Source organism: Berghia stephanieae, chromosome 2 (assembly GCF_034508935.2).
Source record: "Berghia stephanieae isolate SIO BIC M18660-M18661 chromosome 2, UCSD_Bste_1.3, whole genome shotgun sequence".
In the NCBI taxonomy this organism is placed as follows: domain Eukaryota; kingdom Metazoa; phylum Mollusca; class Gastropoda; order Nudibranchia; family Aeolidiidae; genus Berghia; species Berghia stephanieae.
This window is the reverse complement of record NC_088361.1, coordinates 79,664,597-79,682,166: the sequence shown is the minus strand read 5'-3', so window position 1 is coordinate 79,682,166 and position 17,570 is coordinate 79,664,597. Positions and strand designations below refer to the sequence as shown.

The 17,570-nt window shown below is 31.4% G+C and overlaps 1 protein-coding gene across 7 annotated transcripts in view; it reads left to right on the top strand.

Moving 5' to 3' along the window:
* Positions 1-17,570, top strand: part of LOC144965605 (inositol polyphosphate-5-phosphatase A-like) — a 72,866-nt gene that overhangs the window by 51,238 nt on the left and 4,058 nt on the right. For 2 of the 7 annotated variants that reach the window (XM_078901144.1, XM_078901145.1), the window contains exons 18-19: positions 476-1,467; positions 6,005-8,278. In XM_078901144.1, the coding sequence (XP_078757270.1) occupies positions 476-1,426 (951 nt within the window). In that variant the 3' untranslated portion in view covers positions 1,427-1,467; positions 6,005-8,278. Of the gene's footprint in view, positions 1-475; positions 1,468-6,004; positions 8,279-13,400; positions 16,227-17,570 lie in introns of those variants that run through there. The other 5 variants (XM_078901146.1, XM_078901147.1, XR_013644070.1 and 2 more) reach the window with 4 other exon arrangements.

The following is a 17,570-nucleotide window of genomic DNA, read 5'->3' as shown; positions in this document are numbered from 1 at the left end:
GTCTCTACCTTGTTGGCATCCCCCCGTAGCACTTGTAGTCTATAAAGGCTTATTCTGCTAACTGTTTTGGTAAGGTTGATTAGAATTTTTCTTTTTACCCTCAGTGGAAAAGGGTTTTTTAATTTAAAAAACCATCTGTTGAAGTGCAATTCGAACCTAAGAACCTTTTGCTTCTTAATATATGTTAAACAATCATCTTTTAGCATGCACAATTGAAGATTATAAAATTCCTCCTTAAGTCAAGAAAGTTGTACAATGGAATAAATTGCTTCATTCTTCCTTATAATAGCTGCACTCTTATGTGTACAAAGTATTCTTATACCAAAAAAAGCAGTGTTCGGTAAAAAGAAAAAAGAATGTTCATTACACTTCTTCTATTTCATATCTCTTGATAGTAAGAGAATACCAGATTAGTCATATACATTGCTGCTGACACCATGCTTCATTTTGCCTTTTGCTTCTATTTTTTTCCCAGCCGGTGTATTTATTTGTCCACATGAAACCAGGCAAAGGTAAATTGGAAAAGCAGCTGTCCCAGGAAATCTCTGGTCCCAGGTCCTCGTCTTCCTCATTCTCTGAGCATTCTCGGCCTCGCACTCTCTCCATCAATGGAGAGCCTGTAAATTTATCTCCCTCTTCAAAAGTTGATCTCACTGTTGTAAACATACATGACTATGCTGTCTTTGAAAAAGAACAAGAGCTGATACCAGAATTCAGAGCTAGTATTAAAAGTAGACAGTCAGAGGAAACCCAACAACTCTCTGAAAGCAAGGGGGGTGGGATCGTGATGAGTGCAAAAGAAGCTATTAAGAAAGTAGTAGCACTGGAGAAGGTTCTCTTGAAATGGCCTCATAGGACCAGTCGTACACGACACCACAGTTCGTCATCTGAGGACCTCAAGTCAGATGATGATTCTGAGAGTGGTGCAAGTTCTCATAGGTCAGATGTGACATCTGATAATAACCCCTCTGTAAAGATAGCAGATGAAAATAAAATTTCCATCTCTTTCAAGGAAAAGAATAATAATAGGAATAATAACAATAATGTGTTAAAAGATAAAAAGGGATCAGAATCAATCAAATCCAAGCCTAAGTCAGGCAATGTTGAGGATAAGGTGGAAGGCAAGGACTTAGGAGAAGGGATTGGGGCAGGGTCTGCTGTAAATGTAATTGGTGGTAGCGATGTGATGCATGTTTCCTCATCTTGTGCTTCCCATCAATCTGAGTTGTCGTCATCCTCATCTCCAATGCCATCAAAATCTGTGGCTGCTAATCCTGAAAAGGGGAAAGCTGACATGCAGAGTAGCTTGTCCTCAAACAATCCAGGGCAACCAGCATCATCGACAAAGCAGTCGCAGCAGCAAGAGCATCAAACATCCTCTAACCCTCGAAGTGGTCGTTGTTGTGGTGGCTGTGTCATGCTGTAACTTCCCCTACTCCTCCTTGGTTTTGTGTAATGTCATGTTGTGTAAGTGTTATCCCTTTTCATTTTGGTTGCTTTACATGTTTTATTTTTTGTTTTTAAAAATTGCATATTTTCATTACAGCCAGAAATGTTGACCATATTAAGCAGCTACATTTTTTTTTCTACAATCATCTGAAAACTTTCAAGACGAATTATATGTCGTGGAATGCAATTTGATTGTGATTAATACATTTAAAAGAGTAACTTCTTTTTGTTAATCCTCTTCTTTTTTCCACGCAATTCGGCATTTCAGATGGTAGAAGAAAAAAAACAATTTAGTTTTGCAGATAATGAAAATATTTAAACACAAAATATGTATCATCACCAACAGGACGTCCGTTTTTAGAAAATCAGACTCAGATATGACATGATCCACTGTGACTTTTATTCATTAATGCCAATCTACATTACAATTGTTTTCTTATTATCATATCAAAACAAAAGATCATTAGGCCAAAAGATTCAAAACCAGAAGAAAAAAAAGTGAAAATTACATTTTGTTAATTCCTTGATATGACCATAATATTTTGAGGATATCGAAAATGTATAATCACCTCCTTTGTCATCAAATATCCCGCATTATTGAATGGCTTTCAATATATCAAACCTCTTTTATTTAACGATATTCCACTTTTAAAGATTTAAAGTTTTAACATAAAACACTGACATTGTGTGCTGAACAAAATGTGGCTTGGACTTTTTTTCAAAAAGTGAGAGATGAGGTTCGAAAATTGTAAAGATGACCTACTTGTCCTAACAGCCGTCAGTATTTTGTTCTCATCAGGAAAGTTTTATTTACAACTTGAATTTATAATATCAGGAAGATCATTTACTTCTCTAGGAACTGATATTTTTGTGTTTTCATTTCTGGTTGTATTGTCTTGAAAACTGAAAGATAACAATTTAGATTTTTGTGTAGTATTTCTACTAATTCTTTTGCTTTAGATGAGTGTATTTTACCAGCTCTAATATTCAATCTTTGAAGTAAAAACTTAACGATGCTGGCAGATATGCCAATCAGAATGAAAATTACTAATTTTCTACTAAACATTTTTGTTTGTTTTTGTATCGAAACTGATTTTAATTTCACCACAAAGTTATGATTTTCTCTGGTAAAATCTGTAAACTCTTTTGGGCTCTCAAAATTTATTTTTAAAATGAATTGGCATATTTGAGTTACTAATTCTTTGAAAAATAAAAACATCAAACAAATAATTAGGGGACAAGAATATATTTTCTAATCATGTAGTAGTATTTTATTTATGCCTTAGTGTGGCCTTCCACTTTTTTTGTTTTTTTTTTTAGTCAAGAAATAACAGGAAATATGTCATCCTAATTTTCTTTTACTACCGTCTCTCTCCCCTAAACACTACTTACGACTGATCAGGTATTTTTGTGTCCACCTTTTAATGATTTAAGCCAAAGATTTAAAATTTGACTTTATATTTTTCTTTTTAAAAATATTTTTAATTGGTTACGTTTTTTAAATTTTTTTTTTTTTAATTTTACAAAACCGGTTTTGTGAATGGGTTTTAACAGGGTTTGTCGGGGTTGTTTGATGTATTTGGTGTTGTCTTAATTCTTGTTCAGCTTTTTATAATTTCTAAAATGTCTTCTAATGAGCATGGATTACGTTATACACTGTGCCCTTTTTGTTTTGGATATTTTTCTAATTTATAATTTTGGGTTCTGTATGGCTATATATCTATCTATCTATCTATATATATATATATATATAATATATATATATATATATATATATATATATATATATATATATATATATATATATATATATATATATATATATATATATATATATATATATATAATGTGTGTGTGTGTGTGTGTGTGTGTGTGTGTGTGTGTGTGTTAAGTATCAAATATCTTTTACTTTTACTTTTTAATGATACAGGGTCTTCTTCTTTTTCTTTCTCTGTTTTTTGTGCTTTTTATTACACGATTTTTGTTTCTTTAATGAAAATATGATGAAGGTCTTTTATTTACCAAACTTTTTGGTCAATCCCTTTTTTAAGCATAAAATGACGCTAATTCTTCGTCTTGTATCGCTCATCATAAAGGCTTAAAATTCTATCCTATCATGGATTTCAAAGAACAGTGATCAAACCTTTCCTTTTGTGCATGAAATGATGAGCAAGCATAATATTGCTCACTGTTTGTAAATGAAAACTTTCAATCATTTAGTAAAGCTTTTAAAATAGGGTATCTGTTTATAACTTTTATAAATGACATTTGTTCAAAGCTGCAACATTTCAAGAACATTTGAAATTACTGATGTAATTAAAAGTCGTATTTTCAGAAATGTTACAGATTTTAATAAATAAAACCTAAATCTTGATTATTTTTTGTTGTTGCCCCCCTTCAGGTTTTTAAACTTATAATAACAATAATATGATAACAATAATAGTAATAATATTAATAATAATGATAATAATAATAATAAATAATAATAATAATAATAATAATAATAATAGTAATAGTAATAATAATAATAATAATAATAATAATAATAATAATAATAATAATAATAATAATAATAATAATAATAATAATAATAATAGTGATAATGACAATAATATATTATTTTATATATTTGTAGGGGTATCTATTCCCTTAATGTCCTTTTGGGTATTTATATGGTTTAACTTATAAAAGTGAGAGCCATATATTTAGTATCACTACCTTTTATATGATTTTGAATTTTTTCAAGTTCTTAAAATTATATATAAGTTTTTATTTTAAAATTGTCTTTGTCTTTGATGCCTATTTTTTACATATTTCTTCAAAATGTGACTATTTTAAAAAAAAATCTTTTCTTGATCCAAATGTCATGTTTCATGTTGGTTGTTGTTATGCTGTGTTTGGTGTACCAGTATTTCAAACTTTATTCCATGCATTCTATCAATGTCAAAGTTATACAAGAGCTTTTATACGTGAGCTTTTATATAGCGCGATATCCACTAAATATGCTGAAAGCGCTTTACAAAGATGAAATGGAGATAGTTGCCCATCAAATAAGATGTAAAATGGTGTTTTTAGCCATGACATTATAGATAAATCACTATTTCTGATATGATTTATGTTAAAATAAAAAAAGAGTAAATCCCAATTTTCAAATTTCTCCACACGTTTTTGAAAGTCAATTGAAATTTTTATTCTCTACAAAGCATATGGTTTGAACAACCTGATTTGACTGCATTTGTTTTTTTTTTTTTGTGGGTGCAGACGATGTCTAATCAATCTCATAATACATGCAAACCATCTTCATGTCAATTGTAAACATCATGCAAAATTTGGTGATGGTTGGTCCATTGGTTTCAGAGCCTTAGTGTTACAAAAAATCAAATTTGCCAAATATATAATAGGATGCAATCAATATTTCTACTAAAAGAGGTTCTGTTTGTATATTTATTGAAAATCAAGTTACCCTTATAGATCATCTATACATACTTTGCCTAGATGCTATTATCACTGTTGAGAGATGATGATGATGATGATGATGATGATGATGATGATGATGATGATGATAAAAATTAATAATAATTAATAATAATAATAATAATAATAATAATAATAATAATAATAATAATAATAATAATAATAATATTGATAATAATAATATTAATAATACTAATAATAATAATAATAATAATAATAATAATAATAATAATAATAATAATAATAATAATAATAATAATAATAATAATAATAATAATAAAATAAAGAAAACTCGCCCCCTTCCCCCTCCCCCAACTTAGCCGAGTTTTTTTTAGTTTTGGTGGGGGGGGGGGGGGGGTAGTACTGCTTAAATCTAAATCATAATATGACCAATGTATACTTTTCATAATGACCAATGTATACTTCTCATATCCCTCTACAATTTAGTCAATAGGAGCAACCTCTTTGTTTAATAGACAAATCTTTCCCTCACTTGTCCCCACACCACCACTCAAGTCACTCCTCCTTTGCCTTATAAAAACTGTTCTTTCTTTCTTTCGGCTTTAATTTAGTATTATTAAAGCAATTTCAAATGATCACTTGCAATTTTTGTGTACTTGAAAGAAATACAATTTCAACAATTTGCTCCCCTACACTCCTCTGTTAAGAGGTCGCAATGTGGTAATCAGTTCCTAAGTAATAATTTTCAATAACAACCTCATAGCCCCCCCCCCCCCCCCCATATTGGTCCTATTTCACTGATTGTAATAAAGAGATTAAAAATAAAAAAGACCAGGAATATTGATTTGAGTAGAGATTGCAATCTTAATTTACGATTCAATTTGTGCAGACTTGCCGACTCCAGGGATTTCTCTCATTTTTTATTATCAATGTTTCAAAATAATTTTCGTGCACACTTTGACTGTCTGTTTTTTTAAAGTCAAAATCCAATTTTTAAAAGTGTAATCCAGTTTTTTACCCTGGAGTTTCGAGTTGGCAGGAATGTTCTTATTTTTGTCATGAAACATATATTTTGAAATTTGTGTATCATATTTTGATTTCTCCCTTTTGTTCGTTTCAGCTCCAACCCCAAAGGCTGAGCTGTCTGCACTGCCAGGTACCAGTGACATCATCATTCCCAACACGCAAGTCAAAATATCAGAGGTGGACACCACCCGCTACATCCACATCAGGCAAGGAGAGAGCTCCACAAGAGTCTTCCGAGAAACTTCAGTATGACTGGCTATTTTTGTATTATATCATCAGTGCGACAAACTTCCTAATTTATAATTATAATCCACCATCTCTGAGTGACAGACTTGCTGCATGACATCCACATCATTTCATGATCTTCAATGGACAAGAGCTGTATAGATTTCTTGTGAAACTCTATAAATTTGTCTTATATCGTAATGGTAATGCAACTAACTCATCTATTATATTTTATGTAAGCAATAGTTGCAGATCATGAAAGTGTTGAACAAAAATGAATGCAATAGTATATATAGAAAATCATATGAAGTACATTGGGGTACAATGTTATATTCATTTCTGTTTATTTTCATATGTCATAGACGTGTCACTGGGTGGGGATCCTTACCTCCCATAGCGGGCAGGGAGGTACACACTGTGTCTTCTATCCCTTTATATCTGTTTTCCAACATGCTTTCTGTCTTTGTCTTGGAATGAGATTACTTAGTTTTTTTCCTGGCCCTGGTCGGAGCCCTGGCTGGGAGGGAAACAGTCAAATGCATAATTATTGTTTTGGGAGATGATATTTTTTTCCTTGTAAATCATCTCTCTGTTATGTATTAGTATATTTGTTATTTTTTAATGTATAATGTAAGCATTTGAGTGTGTTCCTCTTTGTTGGATTTTGTTCTTGTGTCCGTATGAGACTTATAGGTGATCTCAAACTAAGTACATTGGTGATATGCTCTTGGAGTCTACATCTGATCCCTATTTGTTCCCAGTTCCCCTATCTCTTACTTTCTCTTGGATGCTTCAATTGTAATTCTAGAACTTTTTACTATCCCATTTTCTTCCTTTTTACTGGCGCTGATATAACCTATATGTGTTGCAAGCTCCATAAAACCCTTAAAAACAAACAAAAACAAATAGACGTGTCAATGTAATAAGTCAACTGACCTTATTTGATCCTTGTTTTTAAGTACAATTTTAATGAGAAAAATCCTCTCAAAATCTATGCCGCATTGAGTCTCTTAGCAATATATTTTAAATATCTCTAACTTTGAAAATGTAAAACCACAGTCGCATTCTTATTGTGAATTTGTGTAAAAATTGTACAAAATAACGAGGTGACATTTATTACAACCTTCCTTCTTTATGACAATGCTTATCAGACTTAAATCACTCCTTTCAAATTATTTTTTAAGTCTATCTCTCATCAAAGAGAAATAGATCTATATAGCTTTCACATTAGACAATGAAAATGCCATCCCTATAGAGAGGTGCAATTTGGGAATCGTAACACATATTGTTGAAAGGTACAAGTATCAAATTATGATGACAATATGATAATATGGCTGTACTATTTGCCTTTTTTGTATTTTATCCACTGCCACTAGCTATAGTTATAACGAAACCTTTTTTTCATTTTTTAAAACGTTATTTTTATTTTGTGGAATCAAATTATCACAAACCACTAGAAATCCTTGTCAGTCACTGATGTATTCTAAAGAGGAATCCAAATGATCTTGAAAGCATATGATGAAATAATTATAGTTGAGGACAATAAATGGGTTGGTGTTATGTATTTATATATTTTTTCATAACTCTCATGTTCACATGAATGGGCAATTGAACAAATTTGTAAGATTTTGTTCAGAGTAAAAGGGGTGTTTCAATAGATGTCATAATTTCACTAAAGAACACCAAATAAATCACCTGTAATTAGAACAGAATGTGTCATTTAACACATTTTTGAATATTAGAGATAAAACTAGTGTGTGTTGTTTTTTATAAAATATTTATTTTAAAAGAATTTGACAACACTCTGTAAAGAAACAGGATCACATCTCTTTGAAAAATAATAATGACAACAATGAAAAAAACCCATAAAGATAAGACCTCGAGTAATCGTATTGTGTCAGCTGTGTACAATTTTAAAGCATAATGACTGCCTTTACTGGATTGTTTTATACCAAAGTTTGAAGCATAATATAATTTGTAATTGTTGTCATCTTAAACGAGCACCATAATCTTTATCATCATCATCATCATCATCATCATCATCATCATCATCATCATCATCATCATCATCATCATCATCATCATCATCATCATCATCTTTGTTGTTGTCGTAGTTGTCCCCCCCCCCCCCCCCCCCCCGTCATTGATTAGATCAAGGAGAGCAGCTGGATTGTTTTCAGAGGCAATCATTATGAAACTGATGTTAAACCAAATATTTCATATTACATATATTGAACTAGAAAAAAAAATATCGTTATTTAAATTTTAGGTTTATTGTTGGATATCATTTGTTAAAAAGGTTTTTTAAAGTTTTAAAAAATTGATTACTTATGAATTTTAGTTCCATATGTGTTAATTGATCTGTCTATGTGTTGTCAATTTAGTTCCCTATCTGTTAATTCATTGATTTATCTATTCGTTATCAATTTTTGATTTCATATATGATAATTCATTGATCTGATGAACGCCCCTCTGAGAAGACTGCGGTCTTTTACAGAGGTTAAATCAGATATTTTTAACATTTAATTGGAGATGAAGATTGTAGTTCAGTATTTTGTCTGACATTGGGCTGGCCCCAAATTTCTCTGCAAGGGGTATGAATGGGGGCTGAGTGCAAATTACCTTTGTTTTAAATCCACTGATTATGTTTGCATGTTACTTTTATTTCAATGTAAATCCGTTTCATACAGAATGTCACATGTTTTGAAACATATTGCATATGTTTTAATGATTCACAGATCTATCTCTCTTCCATCGTTTTGACCAGTCTTTCTTACATCCACTTGGATTAAAGAGTGAATGGAAAAAAACAAACATTTTAGATCTATGATTTATTTGATATTTAATACACACACACACACACACACACACACACACACACACACATATATATATATATACTTATCCGAACCAGCGACCACCTGAGCTCTAGCCCTTCGGTCTTGATATATATATATATATATATATATATATAGAATGCAAATTGTCACTCACATTTTTTGTGGCCGAGACGATTCGTTTCTGTGTCTATAAACACAAGATCATGAAATAATTCAAAATGTAACCTTCTTCAACTTCTACATTATTATTTCTTAATATATATATATATATATATATATATATATATATATATATATATATATATATATATTTATGAGTGTTGGTGGGTACTTGTAGGTACGAAAGTAAAGTGCTCGATAATGGTGGTTAGAGCTAATATATAATGTAAATTTTCACTCACATTTTTTTGCAGAGACGACTCGTTTCTGTGTTCCTTACACTTCCTCAGTCGGCATAATCCATTTGCAAATGGATTATGCCGACTGAGGAAGTGTAAGGAACACAGAAACGAGTCGTCTCGGCAAAAAAATGTGAGTGAAAATTTACATTATATATATATATATATATTATATATATATATATATATATATATATATATATATATATATATATATATATAAAAGGGTTGCCATACCTCACCAAATCAAGGCTGTGAAAACTGGCATTTCTATATTTCTGAGGAACTAGACGCAAAACTATCCCTAAATAGGCTATGATATAAGAAAAAAGAGAAAAAATCTGTCCCACCTTTATTTTATATTTTTTATGATATAACAATTTTATTTTTCTCTTAAAAAATAACTAATTAGAAAGGATAAATGACGAATGCAGTAGCATAGCTGTAAAGATGGTGATTCACATATTTTTTTGATGTGCAATAAATATTTAGTTAACATTTATGATATTCATCAGTTTTTATCCTCTCCATCAAACAGACCACCATTAAATTAAAAATGCAAGCGATTTGTTTTTTATGACCCGGAGTTGTTGTTGTTTTTTGGTTTCATTTTAATTTTAAGTTCTGTCATACCTGTGACGCGAGTGTAATTTGAGTCCTGCCAGGATTTATGAAATATAACTTTAGTTCTCCTGGTTAAAAAATATATATTTTTAAAATTATTTTTTTTTTTTAAACATAGCTTAAAACAAGGTTTACTTTTAAACTTGGATACTTAAGTTTAGTGTTAGATGCGTGTATGTTTGATTTATTAAGTTTGGACAGCTGATCATTATTATTTTTTTAAAAAAATGCATTGTGCTCAACTTTATTTTTCAGTGTGATAAAAGTGGTAATATTTGTTATTTTTAAGTTTCAGATTGAGATAGCTAATGTGACGATTTATTGAAGAAAACCATTTCACTATTACTTTCCTTGCTCAAAGATCAACGTTGGCGTGCTGCCAATTGTTATAACATTTGTTTGTTTTCTACTACTTATCCATGTTGGTTCTGGAATTGTTATTTGTTTTTCCAGATAATTCCAGATAACAATTCCAGAACCAACATGGATAAGTAGTAGAAAACAAACAAATGTTATAACAATTGGCAGCACGCCAACGTTGATCTTTGAGCAAGGAAAGTAATAGTGAAATGGTTTTCTTCAATAAATCGTCACATTAACTATCTCAATCTGAAACTTAAAAATAACAAATATTACCACTTTTATCACACTGAAAAATAAAGTTGAGCACAATGCATTTTAAAAAAAAAATAATAATAATCAGCTGTCCAAACTTAATACATCAAACATACACGCATCTAAAACTAAACTTAAGTATCCAAGTTTAAAAGTAAACCTTGTTTTAAGCTATGTTTAAAAAAAAAAATAATTTTAAAATTTAAATTTTCAGTGTGATAAAAGTGGTAATATTTGTTATTTTTAAGTTTCAGATTGAGATAGCTAATGTGACGATTTATTGAAGAAAACCATTTCACTATTACTTTCCTTGCTCAAAGATCAACGTTGGCGTGCTGCCAATTGTTATAACATTTGTTTGTTTTCTACTACTTATCCATGTTGGTTCTGGAATTGTTATTTGGTTTTTTTTCCCTGAGTAGTTTTGGCTTTTACCATTCTTTTTGTTAAAAAACATTTATCCCGCAAATCCAAAAAAAGGCAATTCATTTTCCCACCTCTCCTGAATCTCTTACCATATTTATATATTTATATATTTTGCTATCTTTACAATTTATACGTTTTTTAAACAATTAGTATCTTAATCTACTTGTGAGTTTTTATCAAGCCTAATTTGATCAGGAAGTCTCGACAATTGGGATGAATTTCGTGTCTTCTGATATTTACAATTTTGAAGCTCTATTGTAGTTACATTCAGGTACACTGGACCAAAGTATCTCCCATCTATTCAGATGGTTCTCTGACCTCCCATGTTTGGTGGAGATGCCACTTTTTCTGTGTCTTCTATCCTCCTTTATCTGTTTTCCCTTTTCATGTTGCTATGCTCCCTTTTTCCTGGATTGACATTGCTCAGTTTTTTTTTCCTGGTCCTGAGAGGGATCTGTAGCATCAAATGCATTGTAGCTTTCTTTTGAGAGATTATTTTTTTTGTCCTGGTAAATCTCCTCTCTGTCATGTACTACGTAATTAATAGTTTTCAATAAAGTGTACTTTTTATAAATATGAGTGTATCCCTCATAGCAGTATCCTTTGTCTGTGCCTGGACGAGACTTTTAGGTATTGTTAGAATAGGCACATTGGTAGATTGTTCATCAAATCTTTGATTCCCTTTATGAACCAGCCCCCCCCCCCCCCCCCCCCCCCTCCCCTGTCTTAGTTTTTCTTTATTGCTTTTAACCTCAGATCTATCACTTTTCCTCTGTCATCTTCTTTTTTACTGGAACTGAAATGCCGCAAGCGCTGTAAGCCCCCCCCCCCCCCCCCCCCCCCACCAAATAAAAAAACAAAACAAAAAAAACAAAAAAAAAAACAAACAAAACAAACAAAAACAATTTATCTCCCAATTTATAAGCTTATCCTGATTACACGTCCAATGTGGTTTATCACGAAATACATTAAGACTGTTCAGCAGGTATTTTTGGAAAGATTCATTTTACAAGGTTGATTCATATTAACAGCTCACTAGTAATCATTGCTTTTACAAGAAGCAGTCGCCATGTTTCTTACTTCTGATGGTTTCATTGAGGTTTGCCCAATGTTCAAGAGCTAACTTGTAACCCATCTTCTTGAAGTTAATTTTTATATTGTTTTTTTTTTTCCTCCTAAACTTACACGATTGATTTATAAAAGCAATTAAAAGAGTTGATGGGTGGGATACCTGACCTCCCATAGTGGGCAGGGGGGCACTTTCTGTGTCTTCTATCCCCCTTTATTTATTTTCCAACACCCTTTCTTTGTTTTGGGTTGAGATTACTTGGCTGTGTCCTGGCCCAGGCCGGATACCCTAGCATGGAGGGAAAATGTAATGTATGGTTAGTTTTTTTACCAACTACAGATATTTACAGCTCTTAAATTAATGAATTTCATGCATGTCCTAAAATGTAGTAAACAAGGGGTTTTAAGAGGGGAAAAAGTCTGCATTCAGATACAAGATGATTGTGACTTTTATTTGTTTATTACTGAAAAATGTTGTGTTTGCTTCAAAGATTCACTCTCTGACTTAATGAATCTAGCTAGATCCCTGTTTACAAAAGAAGTGTTCAAGCAAAAATGCGAGAGTGATGATAAAAAAAAGGAATTAAACTGGAAGATTTGTTCTAAACCGTTTCTATTACTGTGAAATGTGTATTTCAACGAGTAGGGTCCCATAGTCGAGCAGTATACTTGTTTGTTTAGGACTCAAATTTAAAGAATGATACGACCGTTTATGCCCTTCTCATTTTTGTAATTCATTATTTATCTTTGGTTGCCTTTTTTAAAATTTATTTTTTGAGCAAGAATAATACATTTTTCATTGAGAGTTTATGATGCATTATAATGACTTTGCTCAGATTCTATGCAGTTTTTAATTTTCCTTTATTTGTAGAATAGGCATAATATTAAATTGAATAATGCTCCTAGATAAAACTCTCATTATTAGGTCATGAAAGTATTGTTTTTAGATGATTATATCTCATGTGCAAGTGGGTTTTTATTTGCATTTGATCGATCCTGAATTGTTTTATATGAATTTAAATTGTCCTTATATGATCTTAATTATACTATTGAACTGATTTGAATTTGATGTAAATATCCATATTTTATCTCAAACTTTTGTTCCTCCGTTTTATGATATACATTTGTTACATGGTACAAGATGACTAAAAAAGATATGATGTTGTTTCAAATTGAATGTATCATTACTTAGGAAAAGATATATATTTTTGAGTTATGTCTGCGTTAAATATTTGAAATATTCTTTTTAAGTTTGCCTGGGTGCGGTTCCTGACCTCCCATAGTGGGCAGGGAGGTACTTGCTGTCTTCTATCCCCCTATATCTATTTTCCAACTTGCTTTCTGTCTTTGTCTTGGAATGAGATTACTTGGTTTTGTCCCGACTCTGGCTGGGAGGGAAACAGTCAAATGTATAGTTAATTTTGTGAGATGATATATTTTTCCTTGCAATCTTCTCTTTTTTATGTACTGTTATTTTTTATTTTTAACATATTATGATTTGTAAACATTTGAGTGTATTCCACTTAGTGATCCTTGTTGGTGTCTGGATGACACTTTAAGGTGATCTCAAACTAAGTACATTGACGGTATGCTCTTGGAATCTACGTCTGTTCCCTATTTGAACCAATTCCCCTTTGTCTTACTTTTTCTTGGGTGCTTTGAATGTAAATCTAGAATATTTTCACTATTCCATTTTCTTCCTTTTTATTGGCGCTGATATGACCTAAATGTGTTTCAAGCGCTGTAAAACCCTTAATAAAAAAAAAAAAAGAAAAATTAACATTTAAATGTGCCCCTTTGTCAGCTGCCTTGTTCGGTTCTGGGTGGAACTTTTAGTTCTCAGATTAGACACAGGAACATAGCGGGCAGGGAGGTACATACTGTGTCTTCTATCCCCTTATATCTGTTTTTCAACGTGCTTTCTGTCTTTGTCTTGGAATGAGATTACTTGGTTTTGTCCTGGCCCGGGCCGGACTCCTGGCTGGGAGGGAAACAGTCAAATGCATAGTTATTGTTTTGGGAGATGATATTTTTTTTCCTTGTAAATCATCTCTCTGTTATGTATTATTATATTTGTTATCTTCAATGTATAATGTAAGCATTTGAGTGTATTCCTCTTTGTTGGATTTTGTGTTTGTGTCTGGATGAGACTTATAGGTGATCTCAAACTAAGTACATTGGTGCTATGCTCTTGGAAACTACATCTGATCCCTATTTGTTCTCAGTTCCGCTATGTCTTACTTTTTCTTGGGTGCTTTGATTTTAATTCTAGAACTTTTTACTATCCCATTTTCTTCCTTTTTACTGGCGCTGATATAACCTAAATGTGTTGCAAGCGCCGTAAAACACTTAAAAACAAAACAAACAAAACAGACACAGGAATATATTGGTCTTGGATCTATTTTGTTGTTTGATTTAACTTATTCCCTCCTGGGCGCCTCCCATAGTGGACAGGGAGGTACTTGCTGTGTCTTCTATCCCCTTTATCTGTTTTCCAACTTGCTTTCTGTCTTTGTCTTTGTCTTGGAATGAGATTACTTGGTTTTGTCCTGGCCTTGGCCTGAGTCCTAGCTGGGAGGGAAACAGTCAAATGCATATTTATTGTTTTGGGAGATGATATTTCTTTCCTTGTAAATCATCTCTCTGTTATGTATTATTGTTATTTTTAATGTATAATGTAAGCATTTGAGTGTATTCCTCTTTGTTGGATTTTGTGCTTGTGTCCCGATGAGACTTATAGGTGATCTCAAACTAAGTATATTGATGGTTTGCTCTTGGAATCTGCATCTGATCCCTATTTGTTCCCAGTTCCCCTTTGTCTTCCTTTCTCTTGGATGCTTTAATTGTTATTCTAGAACTTTTTACTATTCCATTTTCTTCCTTTTTACTGGCGCTGATATAACCTAAATGTGCTGCAAGCGCCGTAAAACCCTTAAAAACAAAACAAACAAACCTCCTGGGCGCATTTGAACGTATTTAAACTCCAGGTCTGTAATCTTTTGACTATGTCACCATGCCCCTTTTTACACACTTTTAAATGATCATAATAATCATAGTACCACAAAAAAAAACCCCCCGAACAAGTCGGGCCTCAAAAGTGTTGTCAACACTGTAGGTCATGAAAATAGATTAGCAAATTTACAATTAAATGTCAACGATTTTTTAAATAACCAAGATGGAATTTTCATTCTAGAATTAAATTAAAATGAAATAGCTGGTATAACTGAATTTCAAATTATGTTGGGAAGAAAATGTAGATAATAGTAAATATTTATTCACAATAGATATCCAAGTCCAAGTAAAATTAGATGAATTTATGTTATAAACTGAATATATGTATATTATAATACTCCAATGAGTATTTTCGCTACACTTGAGGATATGATAAATGGAAATATTTTCTGAATGTGATTTGTATTGGACAAAGAATTCATGGTGAAACTGAGAAATCTCAAACACATCAAAATAAAAATTCATGGAAATCTAGTATTTCTCATTATGAATTTTCTTTTCTTTCATTTATAAAAAAATGTATTACAAGTATTTTCTCTTTAACAACAATGAGGATATCTATAATGAAACCAATCATAAAATTCCGTGACTAATGTTATTTGTTGAAAATGGCATCTTTCACCTCAATTGTTTAGTCTATTTTCAAGGCCATGTTTTCATTATTGGAACATTTATTTTAGTGATGAATAGACAATTATGTTGACTCTAAATAATTATGGCTATGCATGTAAAACTCAAGGAGCCATACCTGATGTGTTTGAGATATTCTTGATGCGCTGTGAGACTTTTAACCTTTGTATACAGCCCTTGTATGATTAATGAATTTATTATTATCAAAACTTTGGTAAGCTAGCCGTTGGTCAATTTTATTTGCTTATTTTGGCCCTTAAGGTGATTCCTGTTGATTTTGTAATGGATTATCAACATCATTTTTCGCTGCAGTAAAACTTAAGAAAATGTCGTTTGTACAACAGTTATATATGATGATAAGATTACACAAAGGAATGTATAATATTATCAACTGACACGATTTAAACTTTTATAAATATTTTTTCTTTTCTTTTCTTTTAAAAAAAAATAAATTGTGAGTATATTTGAAAATGATAAATTGAATGTTTTTGCGTGGCTTAATAGAAATATTATCTTGATAAATCGAATTGCAATGCAAATAATATTGGAATTGGAAAATTTAAATGCTCGTACTAACAATGCTCTGTGCATAAGTAGATGATAAAATGCTCAATGATTTTTGTTTTGACATGGTTGAGATTGATTTACCCTTTGTCCACTACGACAAGACCACATAAAAGGAGAGTGGAATCATGCTATTTTAAATTACAAATGTTTCTGTATTTTATTTTTGACCAATTTGATAACTTTCATTTTACCTAAACAAATGTGAAATAAAAATTCATTTGACATATGCTCATGGCATGACAAGCTGTAGCTTGAGTGTAAAAAGTTTTAAAAGTGATATGGTGGTAGGTCGATTACTTTGGATAGTATATCCACCACAGCCCATTATTTTTGTCATGAACTGATACGTTTTATAGATTCAAAATATTGTGGTTATTGTCAAAGATATTATTATTATTATTATTATTATTATTATTATTATTATTATTATTATTATTATTATTATTATTATTATTATTATTATTATTATTATTATTATTATTATTATTATTATTATTATCTCCCATAGTGGGCAGGGGGGTACATACTGTGTCTTCTATCCCCTTATATCTGTTTTCCAACTTGCTTTCTGTCTTTGTCTTGGAATGAGATTACTTGGTTTTGTCCTGGACCTGGTCGGAGTCCTGGCTGGGAGGGAAACAGTCGAATGCATAGTTATTTTTTTGGGAGATGATATTTTTTATCTTTGTAAATCATCTCTCTGTTATGTATTATTATATTTGTTATTTTCAATGTAGAATGTAAGCATTTGAGTTTATTCCTCATTGTTGGATTTTGTGCTTGTGTCCGGATGAGACTTATAGGTGATCTCAAACTAAGTACATTGGTGGTATGTTGTTGGAATCTACATCTGATCCCTATGTGTTCCCAGTTCCCCTATGTCTTACTTTTTCTTGGGTGCTTTAATTGTAATTCTAGAACTTTTTACTATCCCATTTTCTTCCTTTTTACTGGCGCTGATATAACCTAAATGTGTTGCAAGCGCCGTAAAACCATTAAAAACAAACAAACAACATTATTATTATTATTATTATTATTATTATTATTATTATTATTATTATTAAATTTTATATGAAGGGTTGTGATTTCAAAAGTAAGTTTGCTGATATGAATGTATATGTGTGTGTGACTGTGTCTGTGTGTTTGTTTGTGTGTGCGTGTGTGTGCGTGTGTGTGTGTGTGTGTGTGTGTGTCTGTGTGTATGTGTGTGTGTGTTTGTGTGTGCGTGTGTGTGTCTGTGTGTGTGTTTGTGTGT